Raw genomic sequence first — 23,241 nt, 5'->3', positions numbered from 1 at the left:
TTTTAATGCTTTCATACTTTTGCAGTATGTTTTATCGAATTTTTTTTTAGCCATATGATTTTTTTTTTTTTTTGCAAGACAGATTATATGGAGGTTTCGGCACCATTTTGGGTACACATAATTTTTATGTGTAATTTTTCTATGGGACGATAAGCTGTTCACTTACATAATGCTTTGCTGATTGCATACACAATGCTTTGGAATACAATATTGCATCTGCAAGTGTAAGAATGAAATTCTAAGTTGTTAGATTTTCCAGTTGTCAGATTTATACAGGCAAAATGTACTGTATAGTGGATTTTAGTACCAGGAATGGGTGTAAGACTTTACAAATCCAATAAGCATGCTTCCATGTGGAAAAAGACCACGCTACCCAATGTGTTGCAGATTTGTCACAAATTTTCACCACAGATTTCATCACTTTAACGGAAGCAGGAATGAAATCTGCTTTGATTGCACAATTAGCGATAATGTGGGTGTATTTCTGTAGGTGGTGTGGGTGGTCGAGGGGTTTATTGCAGGGGTCTCAAACACTCGGCCCTCGGGCCGTATGCGGCCAATGAGGGAATTACCTGCGTCCGTTATGTGGGGGGTACTATTGACTGAGCGCTTCCATTAGTACAGGACTGGAGGACCAGGGAACGGTGAGAATGAAACTGCTAGCGTTGCACTGGCATTACTCACCGATCCCTGTTCCTCTTAAGGATCCCTATGTCTTGAAAGTGTATCACCTCAGGAAGTAGTGCACATAGGCCCGCACTATGACCTGACCCTGTACGACATCAGGACATAGACTAGCAATGGCACCAGGACACAGTGCTGTGCTGAATAGCCAGAGCGGTGCCAGTGCTTGGAGGAAGAGAGGTGAGTATATATATTTTTTTGGTCTGCTTTGAGGTCTGCATTTAGGGGACAGAGGGGCTGGATTGGAAATAAGGTGCGGCTCTGGTCAGATTTGGGGTCTGTATGAATTTGGGGGCTGATCTGGGGTTTAATCTGGGGTCTGTATGAATATGGGGTCTGATCTGGGGTATGTATGAATTCAGGGCTGATTTGAGATTTAGTTAGGGTTCAGAATAATTTTGGGTCTGATCTGAGGACTGCATACATTTGTGGGGTGATCTGGGGTCTGTATGAATTTGGGGGCTGATCGGGGGTCTGTATGAATCTGGGGTTTTATTTATATAATTGTGGGGGTGATCTGGGGTTTGTATAAATGTGTGAGCTGATCTGGGGTCTGTATGAATTTGGGGGCTGATCTGGGGTCTGTAAAAATGTGTGGGTTGATCTAGGTAATGTATTAATTTTGGGGGTGATCTGGAGTTTGTATAAATCTATGGTCAATATGAATTTTGGGACTGATCTGAGGACTGTATAAATTGGTGGGCTGAACTGGGGTCTGTATAAATTTGGGGGCTGATTTGGGGATTAATCTTGGGTCTGTATGAATTTGGGGTTTAATCTGGAGTCTGTATGAATTTGAGGGTTAAGTTAGGGTTTTATCTAGGGTCTGTGTGCATTTGGGTGTCTGTATCTATTTTAGGGTCAGTCTGGGAGTCTGTATCAATTCAAGGGCCTGGTCTGGTAGTCTGTATTAATTTTGTGGTCTCATCTGGAGCCTGTATTAAGAAAAAGTTGTCCAGCCATGTGAAATTTATTTTTAAAATCTGATTAAAATGCCACAAAAAGTGATACCCCTCTCATTACACCATTCTAACAACTAGGGTATCTCGTCAATCCCAGGCGTGGCTCGCTGAGGAGAAGCTCAGGGGCGGTGACTGTGGGATTTTTTTGTATGTGAAATGCAAGTGGCCCATCAACTGGAATTTTTTTTATGTGTGGCCCATATACAGGTCCTTCTCAAAAAATTTGCATATTGTGATAAAGTTCATTATTTTCTGTAATGTACTGATAAACATTAGACTTTCATATATTTTAGATTCATTACACACCAACTGAAGTAGTTCAAGCCTTTTATTGTTTTAATATTGATGATTTTGGCATACAGCTCATGAAAACCCAAATTTCCTATCTAAAAAAATTAGCATATTTCATCCGACCAATAAAAGAAAAGTGTTTTTAATACAAAAAAAGTCAACCTTCAAATAATTATGTTCAGTTATGCACTCAATACTTGGTCGGGAATCCTTTTGCAGAAATGACTGCTTCAATGCGGCGTGGCATGGAGGCAATCAGCCTGTGGCACTGCTGAGGTGTTATGGAGGCCCAGGATGCTTCGATAGCGGCCTTAAGCTCATCCAGAGTGTTGGGTCTTGCGTCTCTCAACTTTCTCTTCCCAATATCCCACAGATTCTCTACGGGTTTCAGGTCAGGAGAGTTGGCAGGCCAATTGAGCACAGTAATACCATGGTCAGTAAACCATTTACCAGTGGTTTTGGCACTGTGAGCAGGTGCCAGGTCATGCTGAAAAATGAAATCTTCATCTCCATAAAGCTTTTCAGCATATTGAAGCATGAAGTGCTCCAAAATCTCCTGATAGCTAGCTGCATTGACCCTGCCCTTGATAAAACACAGTGGACCAACACCAGCAGCTGACATGGCACCCCAGACCATCACTGACTGTGGGTACTTGACACTGGACTTCAGGCATTTTGGCATTTCCCTCTCCCCAGTCTTCCTCCAGACTCTGGCACCTTGATTTCCGAATGACATGCAACAGTCCAGTGCTGCTTCTCTGTAGCCCAGGTCAGGCGCTTCTGCCGCTGTTTCTGGTTCAAAAGTGGCTTGACCTGGGGAATGCGGCACCTGTAGCCCATTTCCTGCACACGCCTGTACACGGTGGCTCTGGATGTTTCTACTCCAGACTCAGTCCACTGCTTCCGCAGGTACCCCAAGGTCTGGAATCGGTCCTTCTCCACAATCTTCCTCAGGATCCGGTCACCTCTTCTCGTTGTGCAGCGTTTTCTGCCGCACTTTTTCCTTCCCACAGACTTCCCACTGAGGTGCCTTGATACAGCACTCTAGGAACAGCCTATTTGTTCAGAAATTTCTTTCTGTGTCTTACCCTCTTGCTTGAGGGTGTCAATGATGGCCTTCTGGACAGCAGTCAGGTCGGCAGTCTTACCCATGATTGTGGTTTTGAGTAATGAACCAGGCTGGGAGTTTTTAAATGCCTCAGGAATCTTTTGCAGGTGTTTAGAGTTAATTAGTTGATTCAGATGATTAGGTTAATAGCTCGTTTAGAGAACCTTTTCATGATATGCTAATTTTTTGAGATAGGAATTTGGGGTTTTCATGAGCTGTATGCCAAAATCATCAATATTAAAACAATAAAAGGCTTGAACTACTTAAGTTGGTGTGTAATGAATCTAAAATATATGAAAGTCTAATGTTTATCAGTATATTACAGAAAATAATGAACTTTATCACAATATGCTAATTTTTTTAGAAGGACCTGTATTTGGCAGAGTTTCCCTGGTTTAAGGGCTAAAATTGGTGTGGCGAAACCAACCTCGCCACTGGGTTTTGGAGCGGACTGTTTAAAAGCCTCTTGCCTCAGGATTATGGCCCATAGTAACTGTAAAGGAGAAGACAGACCGGCCGCACAGCTTAAATCTGTCTGTAGAATTGTATTTTATGTTATTATGCGTTCGGTTAAATTGTATGTTATGTGAGGGCACCCAGATAGCTAATATTATTGTATTCGTGTATTCTGAGTGCCATTCACCTAATGATATGCACTCAGACTTGAGCTATCTGGGGATATGTTAAATGTCTGTGTTTGCTGTGGGGGTGTGCCATTGTGTGTTTGGGTGGTGATTCCTGTGCTGTTGTCTCCACGTGTGTATTGGTGATCTCCCCTTTGTCCTGAGAGATAATTGGATTGTCTTCGGTCGTCTCCGGGACAGAGGGGAGGAAACCATGATGCATTGTGGGGATATGTTGTATCTGCAACAAACTGTAATAAAAACCAGGCTGGGTGTGCCAGCACTTCAGATCACTGCTTGACCCTCAACACGGAGCCTTGTCTCGTTATTGGGGGATTCCCTGTATGCTGTTGGAGACTGATTGCCAGGAGTGTAAGCTGACGGATATGCTTTTCCTGTTCATCTGGCCGGCAGCTACTTGCGAGGTTCCAGTTTGGAGTGCTATTTTGTATCCAGTTCGGGAGGTTGGTGTTCTGCAGTAGCTGTGCCTGTCTCTCAGAAAGGGGCATATCGCCTGAACGGATTTTAACCCCTTGTCTGCTGAAACGGTGCCGTTACATTGGTGGCAAGCAGCGGGATCGTTCCTACAGCCAGAAGGACAGCTACAGGAGACACCATTTCTTTGGATTTTACAACTTAAGGGCAACGCATGTCTCAGTACAGCGACCCTAAAAGCACCAGGATGGAACCAGCAGTGGAGTACAGATACTCTGTGGAGGAATTTGACCGTATGATGTGGTTGCGGCTGAACTTCTTCGGACCCAATCCAGCTGAGAAATACGTGAAGTTCGTGAGGAATCTAGTGTCTAAGACCCTACTATACCGGGCAGAAGGTGACGGTCAGCTGCCACGTTGGGTGGACCTCCATCGGAGGTTACGGTTGCGGGACAGTGGGAGCCTAGTCTCCATTCCCCAGCGTCAGTGTGAAGTGCAGGGAGAGGAGAGCAGCGGCCTCCCTCCCCAGCGGCAGGCTGAGTTACAGGGGGCAGAGGTAGTTGTTCCTGCCCCCCAGCAGCAGAGTGATGTGCCGGGAAGGCAGTGTGAAGTGCAGGGAGGGGAGAGCAGCGGCCTCCCTCCCCAGCGGCAGGCTGAGTTACAGGGGGCAGAGGTAGTTGTTCCTGCCCCCCAGCAGCAGAGTGATGTGCCGGGAAGGCAGTGTGAAGTGCAAGGAGGGGAGAGCAGCGGCCTCCCTCCCCAGCGGCAGGCTGAGTTACAGGGGGCAGAGGTAGTTGTTCCTGCCCCCCAGCAGCAGCATGATTTTTTGGGAATTGGGAGCCGAGTCTCCATTCCCCAGCGGCAGGCGGAGTTACAGGGGGCAGAGACAGACGGTCCTGTCCCCCAGCGGCAGAGTGTCCTACAGGGAATAGAGAGCCCAGTCTCCTTTCCCCAGCAGCAGGACACTGTATTGGGAACGGAGGCGGTCGGTCGCACTCCCCAGCGGCTGGAAGTATGTACGGCTGGAAGTATGTATGGGAGAGGAGCTCGTTACCCCTTCTCCCCAGCGGCAGCTTAACGCACCAGGGGGAGACAGTAAGCCCCACAACAGTGCAGATGGGACCGTGGTCTCTGCAGTTACAGCACAGGGGGTAGAGACAGTCGGTCTCCCCCTCCAACAACCAGGCTCCAACCAGGCTTCTTACGTGGTAGCGCTGGCACCAGGGCTGAGTACCGCTGATCCCTGCCCACAAAGCAACCTCCACTCCAAACCAGGGAGCAACACAGAGACCGGGAGTACCAGCTTCCAACATCACCTTGGTGGACTTACTGGACAGAGACAGGCTACGAAATTCAGCAGGTCCAGTATTGGGTTGTGGGTGGGCTGCCAGACTAACTCAGGTACCGACCGGCGTGAGGTCAGGTATCTGGTTAGTCTTCCCTGGGGGGGGGAGATGTGTGGCGAAACCAACCTCGCCACTGGGTTTTGGAGAGGACTGTTTAAAAGCCTCTTGCCTCAGGATTATGGCCCATAGTAACTGTAAAGGAGAAGACAGACCGGCCGCACAGCTTAAATCTGTCTGTAGAATTGTATTTTATGTTATTATGCGTTCGGTTAAATTGTATGTTATGTGAGGGCACCCAGATAGCTAATATTATTGTATTCGTGTATTCTGAGTGCCATTCACCTAATGATATGCACTCAGACTTGAGCTATCTGGGGATATGTTAAATGTCTGTGTTTGCTGTGGGGGTGTGCCATTGTGTGTTTGGGTGGTGATTCCTGTGCTGTTGTCTCCACGTGTGTATTGGTGATCTCCCCTTTGTCCTGAGAGATAATTGGATTGTCTTCGGTCGTCTCCGGGACAGAGGGGAGGAAACCATGATGCATTGTGGGGATATGTTGTATCTGCAACAAACTGTAATAAAAACCAGGCTGGGTGTGCCAGCACTTCAGATCACTGCTTGACCCTCAACACGGAGCCTTGTCTCGTTATTGGGGGATTCCCTGTATGCTGTTGGAGACTGATTGCCAGGAGTGTAAGCTGACGGATACGCTTTTCCTGTTCGTCTGGCCGGCAGCTACTTGCGAGGTTCCAGTTTGGAGTGCTATTTTGTATCCAGTTCGGGAGGTTGGTGTTCTGCAGTAGCTGTGCCTGTCTCTCAGAAAGGGGCATATCGCCTGAACGGATTTTAACCCCTTGTCTGCTGAAACGGTGCCGTTACAATTGGTATTTTGTAGTTTGACTGTCAGCACAATTTCTATTGTACTATATTTTGATTATTTATTGTGTTATGTAAATGTTGCCTTTTCTTTCTCAATCAGCTTTGACATATATGATGTCCTGTGATAGTATTTATATGTCAGTCTTATATTTTGGGGGTCGGTGGGTTACTAATTTAGTGATCTAAAGGATATGCTGCAGATGCTTGTAGGAAGTACCAAACCTCATTTGCTTCTGCGCTATATCCCCTCCAGACAACATTTCCAGGTAATTCTATGCAAGGACCATACATTTCAATATGCAATATGGATTTAAAATTGTTATTATGAATTGCTAGTGTGCATTTATGTTCATATGATGATGCACTTAAGATAAGCAATCATTTGCAGAATATTTGCCTATCTTGCTTCATCTTTTATAATTTAGAGTTTTTATACAAGGACTGAGGAAACCTTGTTTTATAGCACGTGTTGTGGAAAAGCTTGGTCTGAATTATAGTGGTTTGTGAACTCATAAGTTATGTAGATTCTTCTGGCAGACTTCAGTCTCATTGTCAGGCACCCAACTGCCATGGAAACCCATCGTTACCACTCCCTCTGTCAGACTCCTTAGATGCCACCATGACTACTGAGCATGGCATCTAAGGGATTAAATGTTGTTGCAGCAGGATGACTGCTAGATATTATAGCTGCCATCCACTGCTGATGGCATGGGTTCATCTCCTTTGCCATCCACTATACATACCATCACAACCTATTGCGGTAACAATACCGCAATTAGAATGTAATGTTATATGCATTTCCATGAAGGGGTTGTTTGAGATAACCACCATTTGACTTCAAAACACAAAATACACTTGCACAAAGTCAGGGATTTTTTAGGATTATAGTGTTGTGTGATTAACCAATTATACTAAACAGGTGATAATACTGTTCGACTGTGTAGGAGGCATAAAACTGCTACAAATGTGGGGTTGTGGAATACGGTTTCATGTCAGAGGTGATACACCACGGCAAAACTGGGCACAGCAACGAGAAACAAGGTAGTTTCACTGCATCAGCAAGGTCTCTCTCAGGTAAAAATGTAAAAGCAGACTGGGGTTTCAGGATGTGCTCTTCAAGCTCTTTTTAAGAAGCACAAAGAAACAGGTAACGCTGAGAACAATAGATGCAGTGGTCGGCAAAAGAAACCTAGTGCAGCAGATGAAAGACACGTCATGCTTACTTCCTTTCTAAACTGGAAGATGTCTTGTAGGGCCATCAGGTCAGAACTGACAAATCAGTGGGACCCTGGTACATCCTTCTTCTGTTCTCAGAAGTCTAGCCAGAAGTGGGATTCCTTGGAAGAATTGTAGCCAAAAAGCCATACTTTCAATGTGGAAACAAGACCAAATGACTCAACTATGCAGAAAAACATAGGAACTGGGGTTTAGAAAAATGACAGCAGGTGCTCTGGACTGATGAGTCAATTCTGCAGCAGGAAAATAATCCAAGACATACAGCCAATGTCTTTAAAGGGCATCTGTCATCAGATTTCTACCTATGAAACTGGCTGACCTGTAGCATGTGCACTTGGCAGCTGAAGGCATCTGTGTTGGTCCCATGTTCATATGTTCCGTATTGCTGAGAAAAATTGTCTAAATATATGCAAATGAACCTCTAGGAGCAAAGGGGGCATTGCCATTGCTCCTAGAGGCTCAGCTCTGTTTGCAACTGCCGTACCTATGCAATTTTAGTGCAGAGGGCACAGCAGTTGCAGAGAAGGCTGAGCTTCTAGGTGTAAGGGCAACGCCCCCATTGCTCCTAGAGGCTAATTTGCATATATTAAAACTTTATTTTTCTCAGGAATGCGGGCACATATGTACAAGGGACCAACACAGACACCCTCAGCTGCCAAGTGCACATGCAACAGGTCAGCCAGATTGATAGGTACAAATCTGCTGACAAATGCCGTTTTAGAACTATCCTCAGTGTAATGAAGAGCAAGGAGTCCTAAAAGTGATGATACGGACCCCACAGAGGGGAATCTCATCATCAACTGGGATTACATTAAGAGACAGAAGGATTTTAACAAGCCTACCATACATTCACAGAAATACTGTCTGCAAGTGTACCTAGAACTGATACTGTTTTGAAGGCAAAGGGTGTTCCCACTAAATACTCATTTGATTTAGATTTATCTTTTATTTTGTTCATTTAGCATTTTGTTAATTGACAAAAATAAACTATTGACACTTCCATTTTTTTTAAAGCATTCTTACTTTTCATTCTTGCCTCAAAGTTTTGCTCAGTACTGTTTTTTTTTCTTTTACAAACAGTGGAGTACCTATCAGCTAATAAAAAAAAAAATTAAACTTAGCACGCTAGTGGATACCACTCTAGCACGCTTCTGCTACCATGCCACCACTCCGTCCTGCCTGCTGTCCTCATTGGTCTTATGCTATATATCGATGAGGCCAGCGATCGGGTGATTGGCTACAGCAGTAGCCTATATGGTACGTCATTGCTGTAGTCGAAACATTATGTCATGGCTAGTGGAAAGAAGTGAACGTAAGGGGCTCCAAAAAGTAGGTTTAACATTTTTTTTATTAATCTGATCGGTTCCCTGCAGTTTGTGAAAATTAAATGGGTGAATGCCTCTTTGGTAGAATAAACAGAAGACAAGCAAGATTGCTTCAATAAGAATCCAAGAAAGGATGCTGAAAAGAAATATACATTCTTTTCACAAACCATTAAAATGAAGGTGTGAATGCAGCCTGTGAGGCTACCATTCTGCTTCTATGTGCAACGGAATAAATTGACTTAAAGTGTCCAGCTGTGAGCTCAAAATGATCTGCAAGTCAGTAATAGCTGATGCTTATCTGCTCCAATTTTCTCGTTTTCTCAGTGGCCATTGACTGGCTGCTTTTAAGCTCAGCTCCATTAGAATAGACCTGTGATCTATAACCAAAGGTCCTGTTACACGACCAATGTCGGGCTAATAACAAGCTCCTATGCGTCTTTACATGGGCCAATCAGGATCGAGTGTTCATTTCAGATAATTGGCCTGACCCTCATCCTAAAACAGCCCTTAAGCTTAGATACATCACTTTCTGTTATTGCTGAAGTCCTAAACATCTTGCTGTTCCATAGTATATGTACAAGTAGAAGAGAAAATGAGCAGCATAAGGGCTCCTTCACACGACCGGATGTCTTTTTCCGTGTTTTGCGGGCCGTTTTTCACTGATCCGTTTTTTTGTTTCCGTTGTGTTTCCCGTTTCTGTTCCGTTTTTCCGTATGGCATATACAGTATACAGTGATTACATAGAAAAAAATTGGGCTGGGCATAACATTTTCAATTGATGGTTCCGCAAAAACGGAACGGATACGGAAGACATACGGATGCATTTCCGTATGTGTTTCGTTTTTTTGCGGACCCATCGACTTGAATGGAGCCTCGGAACGTGATTTGCGGGCAATAATAGGATATGTTCTATCTTTCAATGAAACGGAAAAACGGAAACGGAATGCATACGGAGTAAATTCCGTTTATTTTTTTGCGAAACCATTGAAATGAATGGACCACATATGGAATGCAAAAAACGTTTGTGTGAACGAGCCCTAATAGTGAGCACAGCTGCGCTCTGTAGGCTGCACATGGCGCGGCTTCAGTGTAAGGCCTCATGCACACGACAGTATTTTTTCATGGTCCGCAAAATGAAGTTCCGTTAGTCCGTGATCCGTGACCGTTTTTTCGTCCGTGGGTTTCCCTTGATTTTTGGAGGATCCACGGACATGAAAAAAAAGTCGTTTTGGTGTCCGCCTGGCCGTGCGGAGCCAAACGGATCCGTCCTGAATTACAATGCAAGTCAATGGGGACGGATCCGTTTGACGTTGACACAATATGGTGGAAATTGCAAACGGATCCGTCCCTATTGACTTTCAATGTAAAGTCAGGAGTCCCTTTTATACTATCGGATCGGAGTTTTCTCCAATCCGATGGTATATTTTAACTTGAAGCGTCCCCATCACCGTGGGAACACCTCTATGTTAGAATATACTGTCGGATATGAGTTACATTGTGAAAACTCATATCCGACAGTATATTCTAACACAGAGACGTTCCCATGGTGATGGGGACGCTTCTAGTTAGAATATACTACAAACTGTGTACATGACTGCCCCCCCTCCCTCCCTCTATTGTAATAATAACATTGGTGGCCAGTGTGCGGCCCCCCCCAGCCCCCCCTCCCTCCCTCTATTGTAATAATAACATTGGTGGCACAGTGTTACAGGTCTGTGCGGCGCATTGCTTAATGATCTGTCACTTACTAGTAGGAGGAGCTCCCGGCCGGTCACAGACAGCGCAGCAGCCAGCAGGTAAGTATGATGCTTCTACTATTGCTAAGTAACCATGGCAACCAGGACTTCAGTAGCGTCCTGGTTTCCATGGTTACCGATCAGAGCCCCGATTAAACTGGGACTCCGATCGGAACTCCGCTGCCACCAATGATCGGGGGGGGGAGAGGGGAGGCCGCACACTGGCCACCAACGTATTAATACAATAGAGGGAGGAAAGGGGGGGCCGGGGGGGCGCACACTGTGCCACCAATGTTATTATACAATAGAGGGAGGGAGGGGGGGCCGCACACTGGCCACCAATGTTATTAACCTCCTTAGCGGTAATCCTGAGTGTGGCTCAGGGTTAACTTACACTGGAAGCAGCGGTAACCCCGAGCCACACTTGGGATTACATTGGGCTAATTTGAATACAGCAGGAATGGAGGCGGACAGCAGCTTCGGAAGATTCCTGCCCCAAACATACTGCCAGGGAGGTTAATACAATAGAGGGAGGGAGGGGGGGGGGGCCGGGGGGTCCGCACTGGCCACCAATGATATTAATACAATAGAGGGAGGGAGGGGGGGCAGGGGGGGCCACACTGGCCACCAATGAAATTTAAACTGGGGAGGGAGGGGGGTCTGCCCCCTGCTGTCTGGCAGCCCCTGATCTCTTACAGGGGGCTATGATATGCACAATTAACCCCTCAGGTGCAGCACCTGAGGGGTTAATTGTGCTGATCACGGCCCCCTGTAAGAGATCGGGTGCTGCCAGGCAGCAGGGGGCAGTCATGTACACAGTTCGTAGTATATTCTAACTAGAAGCGTCCCCATCACTATGGGAACGCCTCTGTGTTAGAACATACTGTCGGATCTGAGTTTTCAACTCAGCTCTCAGACATACTGTCTGATCCGAGTTGAAAACTCAGCTCTGAAAAAGCTTTTATGCAGACGGATCTTCGGATCCGTCTGTATGAAAGTAACCTACGGCCACGGATCACGGACACGGATGCCAATCTTGTGTGCATCCGCGTTTTTTCACGGACCCATTGACTTGAATGGGTCCGTGAACAGTTGTCCGTCAAAAAAATAGGACAGGTCATATTTTTTGGATGGACAGGATACACGGATCACGGATGCGGCTGCAAAATGGTGCATTTTCCGATTTTTCCACGGATCCATTGAAAGTCGGCACAACGGCCACGGATGCACACAACGGTCGTGTGCATGAGGCCTAATACTGGTGGCTACTAACTTGGTTATTTAAAAAATATATATTTATAGCAAATTGCTTTTATATGTTTATATTGATAAAAAAAAAAAAAAAAGACTTCTACATTTTTCCATACGATGTCTCAGCTTACCCTTATATGTTCTTCATAATAGCTGGTGTCATCTGTCTCTATTATGAATCCATTTAAAGACCAGATAAACTCAATCTCCAGACCAGGGTCATGAGAGGCATGGCACTGTATGGTCGCATTTTCTCCTACTGATACATCAGTGTTGGATGGTGCAAGGGTAATTTTTGTGGCAGCTGTAAAGTGAGAAAACAAAGGCCATCATAAAGCAGTATTAAACTGAGCAATGTACAATCATACTTGATATGACCATGTGGATCTAATATTAATAATTATAATACATGGAAACAGTTAACATCCAGGACATAACCTGAATCCCCCCAAAATCTTTGTCTGGAAAACTCTAGATGTGCTTAGAACTTCTTACACTTCATACTTTTGTAGACTGGCCTACCCTGCTGAGTCACAATGCTCCCCTCAACTTAAAGGGAACCTGGTGTCTGATCTGAAGTCAGCCTCATGTAAAGCAGGAGGAGCTGAGCAGATCCATATATAGTTCTATGGGAATGGATTCAGTTTAAATTTAGGTTAAACTATTTTTTTTCCCACAAAATGATACACCAATCTGCTCAGCTTCTCCTGCCCACGCAGATTACTTCACGTTTTCATGGTGACAGGTTGCCTATAAATAAGAAGGATGTCCATATTCTTATATTATGCTGTCACAGGGCAAGGATCAGCAACCTCGGCACTCCGGCATGCTCCATTCACTTCTGTGTTAGTTGTGAGAAGCATTTAGTGTGCATGCTGGGAGTCGTAGTTTCACCACAGCTGGAGTGCCAGAGGCTGCTGAGCATTGTCATAGGACACTGATGACAAACAGAATACCTCTACATGTTTTCGCATTCATAAGTAAAATGTGATAGATGTTCTGCGTAATGAACACTGCTCTACAACTAAACTAATACTTTCATCTTTGAGTCTGTTAAAGCAAATTCCGGACCGAGACCTAATGTATCTCTGAATGTACTGTGCACCCAAAAATGCAGCCCAGCTATACAAAAAGGAGTGTTTTATGCTTTATATTTTTGGCAATTACGGTAAGTTTTATATCAAGAGCATACTATTCTGATACAAAACAAACCAAATTTGTATGGAGATTTATACCTCAAACACATCATTACCAATAAATGAACTATTTGTTTAAGGGCCACAGAGAATTTTTATGATTGGAACAATTTTTACAGAGAAACCGCCATTCTCTATAATGTGTTATTCTTTGAAATCACCATGTGCATGCTACAATCTTATAGACAATGGAATTAACAGATAAAAATGTAAGCAGGTCAGATACAATTTCAATCTGATAAAACATAGTTTATATTCAGATCACATTCCCATTTACCTACGCCAATTTAGATTGATGTCTGTGTTTCTGGTGACTAAGGTAGTCAACCATGAGTAAGTGAACACAAATTGTAAGTGTAACTGTTGCTGTAGGTAATTGAAATAGTCAAAAAGAAAAAAATCTGTCTGTGTAGCCCACAGCATCGAATCACAGCATAACTATCACAGAGCAAAATATGCAATGAAAGCTGTGCTGTGATTGGTTGCAATGGGCAACAAAGACAGTTTATCCTTTGGATAGTTTCATAACTCTGCTTATATGTTTTCTCTGAAAAATATCATAGCATTTCACAGTAAAACCTAGCTCTCTGAATTTATTTTTTTAAACCTTTTCTGTCGCACTCTGGGACTTCAACTTTTGAGGGTCTGATCCCCTCTGCAATGCATTACAATACATCTGTATGGTAATGCATTGGCTGTTAGTGTACTACAGTGAGTAATACACTAACAGGTTGCCTAGGAGACCCAGCCTCGGGTTGGATCTCCTCGGCCCCCATAGAAGGCAGGTCCCCATGCCGTGCAAGGCATTGGACAGCCTCTACACGGCATTGGGCTGCCTTGTCACCCATCGGGTCCCTGTCACCGCAGCGCGGGGACCCGATGGGCTCCCTCACCCGCTGCAAACCCCTTCTATGCCGCGGTCAGCGCTGACTGCGGCATAGAAGGGGTTCATCCACCAGTATCAGCTTTTACAGTGATGCTGGCGGATACAGCAGGGGCCCAGCTACCAGTGACTGCGGGGCCCCTGCAGTGATCGGGCACGCACCGTTCAGGTGCCCACCCGATCACCATGACATAATAGTACGTCCAAATGCGGGAAGTCACTTGCCGCCATGACGTACTATTACGTCATGTGTCGGGAAGGGGTTACATTTCATAGATGGATAAATAAAATATCAATTGATATAAAGTTATTTGTGAAGTAACCAACAAAAAGTCCTAGACTCAAAGCACTCAGTTGTCAGATTCAGATGGTAATGCCTCTTATTGTGTCTATGTACGTTTGGCTTCATTATTATGTCCTCATCAGATAATTCCTGTACTGTATTTCCTAGAATATACAGTCAGGTCCATAAATATTGGAACATTGACACAATTCTAACATTTTTGTCTCTATACGCCACCACAATGTATTAGAGATGAAACTAACAAGATGTGCTTTAGGCCTCATGCACACGACCGTTGTGTGCATCCGTGGCCATTGTGCCGTTTTCCGTTTTTTTTCGCGGACCCATTGACTTTCAATGGGTCCGTGGAAAAATCGGAAAATGCACCGTTTTGCAGCCGAGGCCGTGATCCGTGTATCCTGTCCGTCAAAAAAATATGACCTGTCCTATTTTTTTGACGGACAACGGTTCACGGACCCATTCAAGTCAATGGGTCCGTGAAAGAACACGGATGCACACAAGATTGGCATCGGTATCCGTGATCCGTAGGTTGCTTTCATACAGACGGATCCGAAGATCCGTCTGCATAAAAGCTTTTTCAGATCTAAGTTTTCACTTCGTGAAAACTCATATCCGACAGTATATTCTAACACAGAAGCATTCCCATGGTGATGGGGACGCTTCTAGTTAGAATACACTACAAACTTTGTACAAGACTGCCCCTTGCTCCCTGGTAGCACCCGATCTCTTACAGGGGGATATCATAGTACAATTAACCCCTTCAGGTGCGGCACCTGAAGGGGTTATTGTACTATCATATCCCCCAGTAAGAGATCAGGGCTGCCAGGCAGCAGGGGGCAGACCCCCCCCCCCCCTCCCCAGTTTGAATATCGTTGGTGGCACAGTGTGCGCCCCCCATCGGGCCCCCCTTCCTCCCTCTAGTGTAATAAATCGTTGGTGGCACAGTGTGCGCCCCCCCATTGGCCCCCCCTCCCTCTATAGCAGTAACAACATTGGTGGCAGTGTGCGGCCTCCCATCTCTCTCCAGCAATGCGCCGCACAGACCTGTCACTTACCAGTAGGTGGAGCTCCCGGCTGGACACAGACATCGCAGCAGCAAGCAGGTAACTATGAATCTTCTACTATTGTACTATTGCTAAGTAACCATGGCAACCAGGGCTGCAGTAGCATCCTGGTTGCCATGGTTACCGATTGGAGCCCCAGCGATTAAACTGGGACTCCGATCGGAACTCCGCTGCCACCAATGATCGGGGGTGGGGGGGGGGAGATGGGAGGCCGCACACTGGCCACCAATGTTGTTACTGCTATAGAGGGAGGGGGGGGGCGATGGGGGGCGCACAATGTGCCACCAACGATTTATTACACTAGAGGGAGGACGGGGGGCCCGATGGGGGGCGCACACTGTGCCACCAACGATTTATTACACTAGAGGGAGGACAGGGGGCCCGATGGGGGGCGCACACTGTGCCACCAACGATTTATTACACTAGAGGGAGGAAGGGGGGCCAGATGGGGGGCGCACACTGTGCCACCAACGATTTATTACACTAGAGGGAGGACGGGGGGCCCGATGGGGGGAGCACACTGTGCCACCAACGATATTCAAACTGGGGAGGGGGGGGGTCTGCCCCCTGCTGCCTGGCAGCCCTGATCTCTTACAGGGGGATATGATAGTACAATTAATCCCTTCAGGTGCCAGCAGGGGGCAGTCTTGTACAAAGTTTGTAGTGTATTCTAACTAGAAGCGTCCCCATCACCATGGGAACGCCTCTGTGTTAGAATATACTGTCGGATCTGAGTTTCACGATGTAGCTCATATCCGACAGTATATTCTAACATAGAGGCGTTCCCATGGTGATGGGGACGCTTCAAGTTAAAATATACCATCGGATTGGAGAAAACTCCAATCCGATGGTATAAAAGAACTCCAGACTTTACATTGAAAGTCAATGAGGACGGATCCGTTTGAAATGGCACCATATTGTGTCAACGTCAAACGGATCCATCCCCATTGACTTGCATTGTAATTCAGGACGGATCCATTTGGCTCCGCACGGCCAGGCGGACACCAAAACGACTTTTTTTTTCATGTCCGTGGATCCTCCAAAAATGAGGAAGGAAGACCCACGGACGAAAAAACGGTCACGGATCACGGACCTACGGACCCCGTTTTTGCGGACCGTGAAAATAAACTGTCGTGTGCATGAGGCCTTACCCGCAGACTGTCAGCTTTAATTTGAGGGTGAACGGTATAGGAACTACAACAGTTCGCATATGTGCCTCCCACTTGTTAAGGAACCAAAAGTAATGGGACAATTGGCTTCTCAGCTGTTCCATGGCCAGGTATGTGTTATTCTCTCATTATCCCAATTACAATGAGCAGATAAAAGGTCCAGAGTTCATTTCAAGTGTGCTATTTGCATTTGTAATTCCTACACCGTTCACCTGATTTGGATGTAAATACCCTCAAATTAAAGCTGACAGTCTGCAGGGAAAGCACATCTTGTTTGTTTCATTTCAAATCCATTGTGGTGGTGTATAGAGCCAAAAATGTTAGAATTGTGTCGATGTCCCAATATTTATGGACCTGACTGTATACAATTCTACAATATATCAATACGGTGCAGACCCCCATGAAGAACTAAACACTGAAAATGTTGGTAATCCTCAAAGTCATTTACCCTGCATGAAAGATCATGGGAGTTTTCCTCCTTAACTCTTCCAAATGCTAGACCAGGAGGCAGCAATCTACGACACTCCAGATGTTCTGAAGCTACAACGCCCAGGATGATCCTTTCACTTCTATGAAGTTAGAAGAACAGACAAGCATGTTTGCATGCTGAGAGTTGTAGTTTCACAGCAACTGAGGTGCCAAGAGCTGGTGATTCATTTGATAAACTAATGGCTTCACAAGGGGACACGTGTATACAGTATCTTATGTGCATTCTGCCTTTGTTATATGGACAGATTTACACCATCTGTGCTGGTTCCTGAATAACACAAAAAAAATGACATTTAATATTTACTGTAACCAATGTGCTAAACCTAACGTGTGGCCGCAAAATGCGGGCCACAATGCACGAATACAGTCCGTGGGGCAGCCACAGCGGATCACGGACCTATTCACTTTAATGGTTCCGTGATCTGGCCGTTCCTCAAAAAGATAGAACATATTCTATCTTTTTGCGGAACGGAAGTACGGGACGAAACCCCACGGAAGCACTCCGGAGGGTTCCGTTCCATGCTTCCGATCCGCATCTCCGGATTTGTGGACCCATTCATGCGAAATACCCATGGAATGGCACCCATGTATTGCGGATCCGCAAATGCAGTCCGCAATACGGCAACGGGAAGCACACGTTCGTGTGGAGGGGACCTAAAGCTTTTTATTTTCTTACAATCCTAATTACACCTTTGCTATAGGAAATTAAAAAATTACATTACAAAAAAAAGAACACCTAAAAAAGTTAGGTGGTAGAAATGATTCATGGGTATTGAGTCATGGAAGACATTACCTTTAACAGAAAGGGTTGTCGTACTATTAGCTTTTCCTCTGTTATTCTCAGCAAAGCACGTGTAGCTGCCTTCGTCAAGAACTGTTATATTAATGATTTCCAGGCTACCATCATCCCAGATAAATACCCTGGTAAGAAATGCAGATAGAAAGTATACAAATGAATGTTTAGTTTCTGATATTCCTTTCTAATATATAAAGCTCAGTGTATGTGTGTCTATGTGTGTATGTCCCCTAAAAGAATCCGCACCGTCGCATTTACAATCACAAAATTTGGCACACAGGTACATCAGGTGTCTGGGAAGGTTTCAGACCTGGTCTCAATGTTCCTGAGATATTCCCCAAAAATGCATTAGTCAATAGAAGCTTGGTCACATGACCCTTATGAGCCAATAGAAGCTCGCAGGTCCTCCAGCCCCCACATATACAATTTTACTCCAGGTTTCCATAACAACCCAGCCATTTTTCTTCACTGCTGTAGGTGAGCTATAAAGGAAATCTGTCACCAGGATAATTGCTACTGAAGTAAAGTTATGGCCTAATAGCACTTAGAACCTTATTTCCAGATGTGCCTTTGTTCCAACAATAGATGTTTTTATCCTCTGAAAATTCAGTTTATTTGGTATGCAATTGAGCCAGTAAGGTGCCCACTCTTGCAGGAAGGAGCACAGACACGTCCCCTGCCACAATGTGTCCACCCTCAAAAGACTTAAAACCCTGCCCCCAGGTCCCGCTAAACCACACCCTATCTGGTTAGGCCACGCCCCTCCCACTCCTGAGCCGACAGGGATTAAAATGAAGGTAAAAATCAACTTCTGTCAGCTGCAGGGGTGGGAGGGAAGGTGACTTTCTCCCTGCAGCTTACACTGAGACAGCACAATGCTGTTCAAAAGGACACGTCCACGATCTGGTTAGACCACACCTTCTCCCACTCCTCAGCCGAGTTAAAAATCAACAATCTGAAACATTTTCCACATACACAAAAGACCCATTACTCTCAAATATTGTTCACAAATCTGTCTAAATCTGTGTTAGTGAGCACTTCTCCTTTGCCGAGATAATCCATCCCGCCTCACAGATGTGGCATATTAAGGTGCTGATTAGACAGAATGAATATTGCACAGGTGTTCCTTAGACTGCTCACCATAAAAGGCCACTCTGAAATGTTCACAGTTTTGCCTTACTAGGGGTGGGGGCAGAAAACCAGTCTGTATCTGGTGTGGCCACCATTTGCCTCACGCAGTGGAAGACATCTCCATCGCATAGAGTTGATCAGGTTGTTGATTAAGGCCTGTGGAATGTTGGTCCACTCCTCTTCAATAGCTGTGCGAAATTGCAGAATATTGGCAGGAACTGGAACACGCTGTCGTATGCGCCAATCCAGAGCATCCCAAACATGCTCAATGGGTGACATGTCCGGTAAGTATGCTGGCCATGCAAGAACTAGGATGATTTCCGCTTCCAGGAATTGTGTACAGATCCTTGCAATATGGGGCCGTGCATTATCATGCTGCAACATGAGGTGATGGTCGTGGATGAATGGCACAACAATGGGCCTCAGGATCTTGTCACAGTATCTCTGTGCATTCAAAATGCCATCAATAAAATGCACCTGTGTTCGTTGTTCATAAAATATGCCTGCCTATACCATAACCCCACCGCCACCATGAGTCACTCGATCCACAACGTTGACATTAGCAAACCGCTCACCCACACGACGCCACACAAGCTGTCTGCCATCTACCCTGAACAGTGAAAACCGGGACTCATCCGTGAACAGAACGCCTCTCCAACGTGCCAAAGCCATCGAATGTGAGCATTTGCCCACTTAAGTCGGTTACAACGACGAACTGCAGTCAGGTCCAGACCCCGATGAGGACGACGAGCATGCAGATGAGCTTGCCTGAGATGGTTTCTGACAGTTTGTGCAGAAATTCTTTGGTTATGCAAACCGATTGTTGCTGCAGCTGTCCGGGTGGCTGGTCTCAGACGATCATGGAGGTGAACATGCTGGATGTGGAGGTCCTGGGCTGGTGTGGTTACACGTGGTCTGCGGTTGTGAGGCCGGTTGGATGTACTGCCAAATTCTCTGAAACGCATTGGAGACGGCTAATGGTAGAGAAATGAACATTCACTGCACGAGCAACAGCTCTGGTAGACATTCCTGCAGTCAGCATGCCAATTGCACGCTCCCTCAAACGTTGCGACATCTGTGGAATTGTGCTGTGTGATCAAACTGCACATTTCAGAGTGGTCTTTTATTGTGGGCAGTCTAAGGCACACCTGTGCAATATTCATGCTGTCTAATCAGCACCTTGATATACCACACCTGTGAGGTGGGATGGATTATCTCGGCAAAGGAGAAGTGCTCACTAACACAGATTTAGACAGATTTGTGAACAATATTTGAGAGTAATGGGTCTTTTGTGTATGTAGCAAATGTTTCAGATCTTTGAGTTCAGCTCACTCAAAATGGGAGCAAAACCGAAAGTGTTGAGTTTATATTTTAGTTCAGTGTAGTATACCAATTCATTTATCATCTCCTGTACATCAGAAAACTGGTGGAAAAAATTCAATTTTTTTTTGATAGATGCCATGGTTGTGCAAAATTTAGCAAATATTGGGGGTTTACAGATCCACACATAATTTTTCAAAAAAGTGAGCAAAGCGGAACAGGAAGTGGGCGGTGACAGTAAACTGGTATTAATATAGCAGAAATCTACCTTGTTGGTGTAGATTTCCATTTTTGTGCATGGACCTACAAAGATGCGTGTGGTGCATCACACACCACTGAGGGATAGATTAGGACACCGGTCTTAATAAATCTCCCCCTATATATTCAGAGGCAATTCAAGGGGCTGTCTCCTTTGCCATTTTATCTAATAGAGGACACTGCTTCTCCCCTCTTACAGTGATTGGCAGATGTAAATGTATACAAACTCATATACATCATTCTGTGTGGGTAGCGGCAGTAAACTTCAAAGGCTTTCTTTATGAGGACTGGCTTCATTTCAGCAGCTTTTTACATAAATGTACTGAACAAAATAATATAAAATATATATCCCCCTGCTCAGCATTTTCCCCTTGGCCCTATTACAACAGATCCGCTTTTTACAGTTGTGTTACAACGTACCATGTTAATTTCAGTGCTCAAACACGATGATAAAACATAAATGAAATTACACATATGGGAGATCTGTTATGAGGGAAGTCAGTTTTGCAAGAGCCGTAATTTGTGCCAAATTTATCAAAAGTTGCACGATGTTGGATAACTATGGTGCACCTCTTAGTCTAAGTCCTCATGCACACGGCTGTTGCCTGGCCGTGGCTGTATTGTGGCCTGCAAACAGGGGGTCCGCAATATGCGGGCACCAGCCGTGTGCTCCCCGCATCACGGATGCAGACCCATTCACTTGGCACGGAACCCCACGGAAGCACTACGGAGTGCTTCCGTGGTGTTTCTGTCCGTGCCTCCGCACCGCCAAAAAATAGAACATGTATTTTTTGCGGTGTGGACGGATCACGGACCCATTCAAGTTGAATGGGTCTCGATCCGTCCTGGCCGCTGCACAGACATTGCCCGTGCATTGGGGACTGCAAATTGCGGTCCCCAATGCACTGAACGGCTGCACAATGGCCGTGTGCAAGAGGCCTTAGGCCCCTTTCACACGGGCGAGTATTCCGCGCGGATGCGATGCGTGAGTTGAACGCATTGCACCCTCACTGAATCATGACCCATTCATTTCTATGGGGCTGTGCACACGAGCGGTGATTTTCACGCATCACTTGTGCGTTGCGTGAAAATCGCAGCATGTTCTATATTCTGCATTTTTCACGCAACGCAGGTGCCATAGAAATGAATGGGGCTGCGTGAAAATCGCAGGCATCTGCAAGCAAGTGCGGATGCGGTGTGATTTTCACGCACGGTTGCTAGGTGACGATCGGGATGGAGATCCGATCATTATTATTTTCCCTTACAACATGGTTATAAGGGAAAATAATATCATTCTGAATACAGAATGCTTAGTAAAATAGCGCTGGAGGGGTTAAAAATAAAAAATAAGAATTTAACTCACCTTAATCCACTTGATTGTGCAGCCGGCATCTCCTTCTGTCTTCATCTTAGCCTTGTGCAGGAACAGGACCTGTGGTGACGTCACTCCGGTCATCACATGGTCCATCACATGATCCATCACCATGGTAAAAGATCATGTGATGGATCATGTGATGACCGGAGTGATGTCACCACAGGTCCTGTTCCTACACAGCTAAGATGAAGACAGAAGGAGATGCCGGCTGCGCGATCAAGTGGATTAAGGTGAGTTAAAAAAAATATATATTTTTTTTAACCCCTCCAGCGCTATTTTACTTAGAATTCTGTATTCAGAATGCTATTATTTTCCCTTATAACCATGTTATAAGGGAAAATAATACAATTTACAGAACACCGATCCCAAGCCCGAACTTCTGTGAAGAAGTTCGGGTTTGGGTACCAAACATGCCGATTTTTCTCACGCGAGTGCAAAAAGCATTACAATGTTTTGCACTCGCGCGGAAAAATCTTGCGTGTTCCCACAACGCACCCGCACAGCCTTAGGGTCTGTTCACATGACAGATGTTGAAAATCTGCCTACAAAATGCAGAGCAGAATATGCACATGTTTTTTTCAGTTCCTAATTTCACAGGTGCGGTTTTGACGCATTTGTGATGCGCTTTTTTAATGCATTTCTTTTAACTAATGGGTGTTTATTTCAAAACAAAACTGCATTTTCAGTTTGCACATAAAACATAACAAATGGACACGTATGGAGATCTTTTTTTGAAGCTTCTCATTCAACAACCCAAGATCTTCACTTAGGAACACATATAATCCAGACATACTGGCCCAGATTCAGGTAGATTTGCCCATTACTTACACCTGAGCCGCTCAGCTGAATTTCTCTGCGCTGGAGCAATTTTGCCAAATTGCCACCTGATTCAGGAATCGTTTGTTCATTTAATTTGCTCCTGTTTAAGGCAAAGCTGAGGGCGCAAGGCCGTGCAAGTCAAAGTGGGTGTGCTCCTATGTAAATGAGGAATTTTCGGCTCAGCAGAGGTTTGCTAGCATAATTTCAGGGCAAATCCTGCTCAGCTGCTTGCACTGAGCAAATAAATAGGAGCAGACTTGCGCAGGTTCTTTGCTGAATTTCATCCTGCTTTTTCCTACCCCCCCCTGAGCAAGGAAATTCAGCCCTTTTGCAAGACATGGCACCTCCCAAAGGGACCAAAATAAGGAAGGCCAACTTTGTGGCTGCAGAGATGGACATCCTGATTGCTGCACTCCAGCAGCATAAGGAAGTCCTATATGGTGCCCAGCGGGCAAACACCACCATTGCCCAAAGGAGGGCTATATATGAAGCCATTGCCCTGGACATCAATGCCCTGGGTAATGAAGTGCGTACCTGGGATGACATCCAGAAGAAATTAA

General features: G+C 45.4%; 1 protein-coding gene across 1 annotated transcript in view; it reads right to left on the bottom strand.

The window, feature by feature from the left end:
• The window catches only part of CNTN1 (contactin 1), a 219,067-nt gene that overhangs the window by 51,109 nt on the left and 144,717 nt on the right, over nucleotides 1–23,241 (bottom strand). Inside the window, exons 13-14 of the mRNA XM_044277039.1 lie at nucleotides 17,776–17,903; nucleotides 12,009–12,181 (exon numbers count right to left, since the gene is read on the bottom strand). Coding sequence (XP_044132974.1) covers nucleotides 12,009–12,181; nucleotides 17,776–17,903 — 301 coding nt within the window. The remainder of the gene's footprint in view (nucleotides 1–12,008; nucleotides 12,182–17,775; nucleotides 17,904–23,241) is intronic.

Source organism: Bufo gargarizans, chromosome 2 (genome assembly GCF_014858855.1).
Source record: "Bufo gargarizans isolate SCDJY-AF-19 chromosome 2, ASM1485885v1, whole genome shotgun sequence".
Lineage (NCBI taxonomy): Eukaryota > Metazoa > Chordata > Amphibia > Anura > Bufonidae > Bufo > Bufo gargarizans.
The sequence above is the reverse complement of the archived record's forward strand: the minus strand, read 5'-3'. Positions and strand labels throughout refer to the sequence as shown.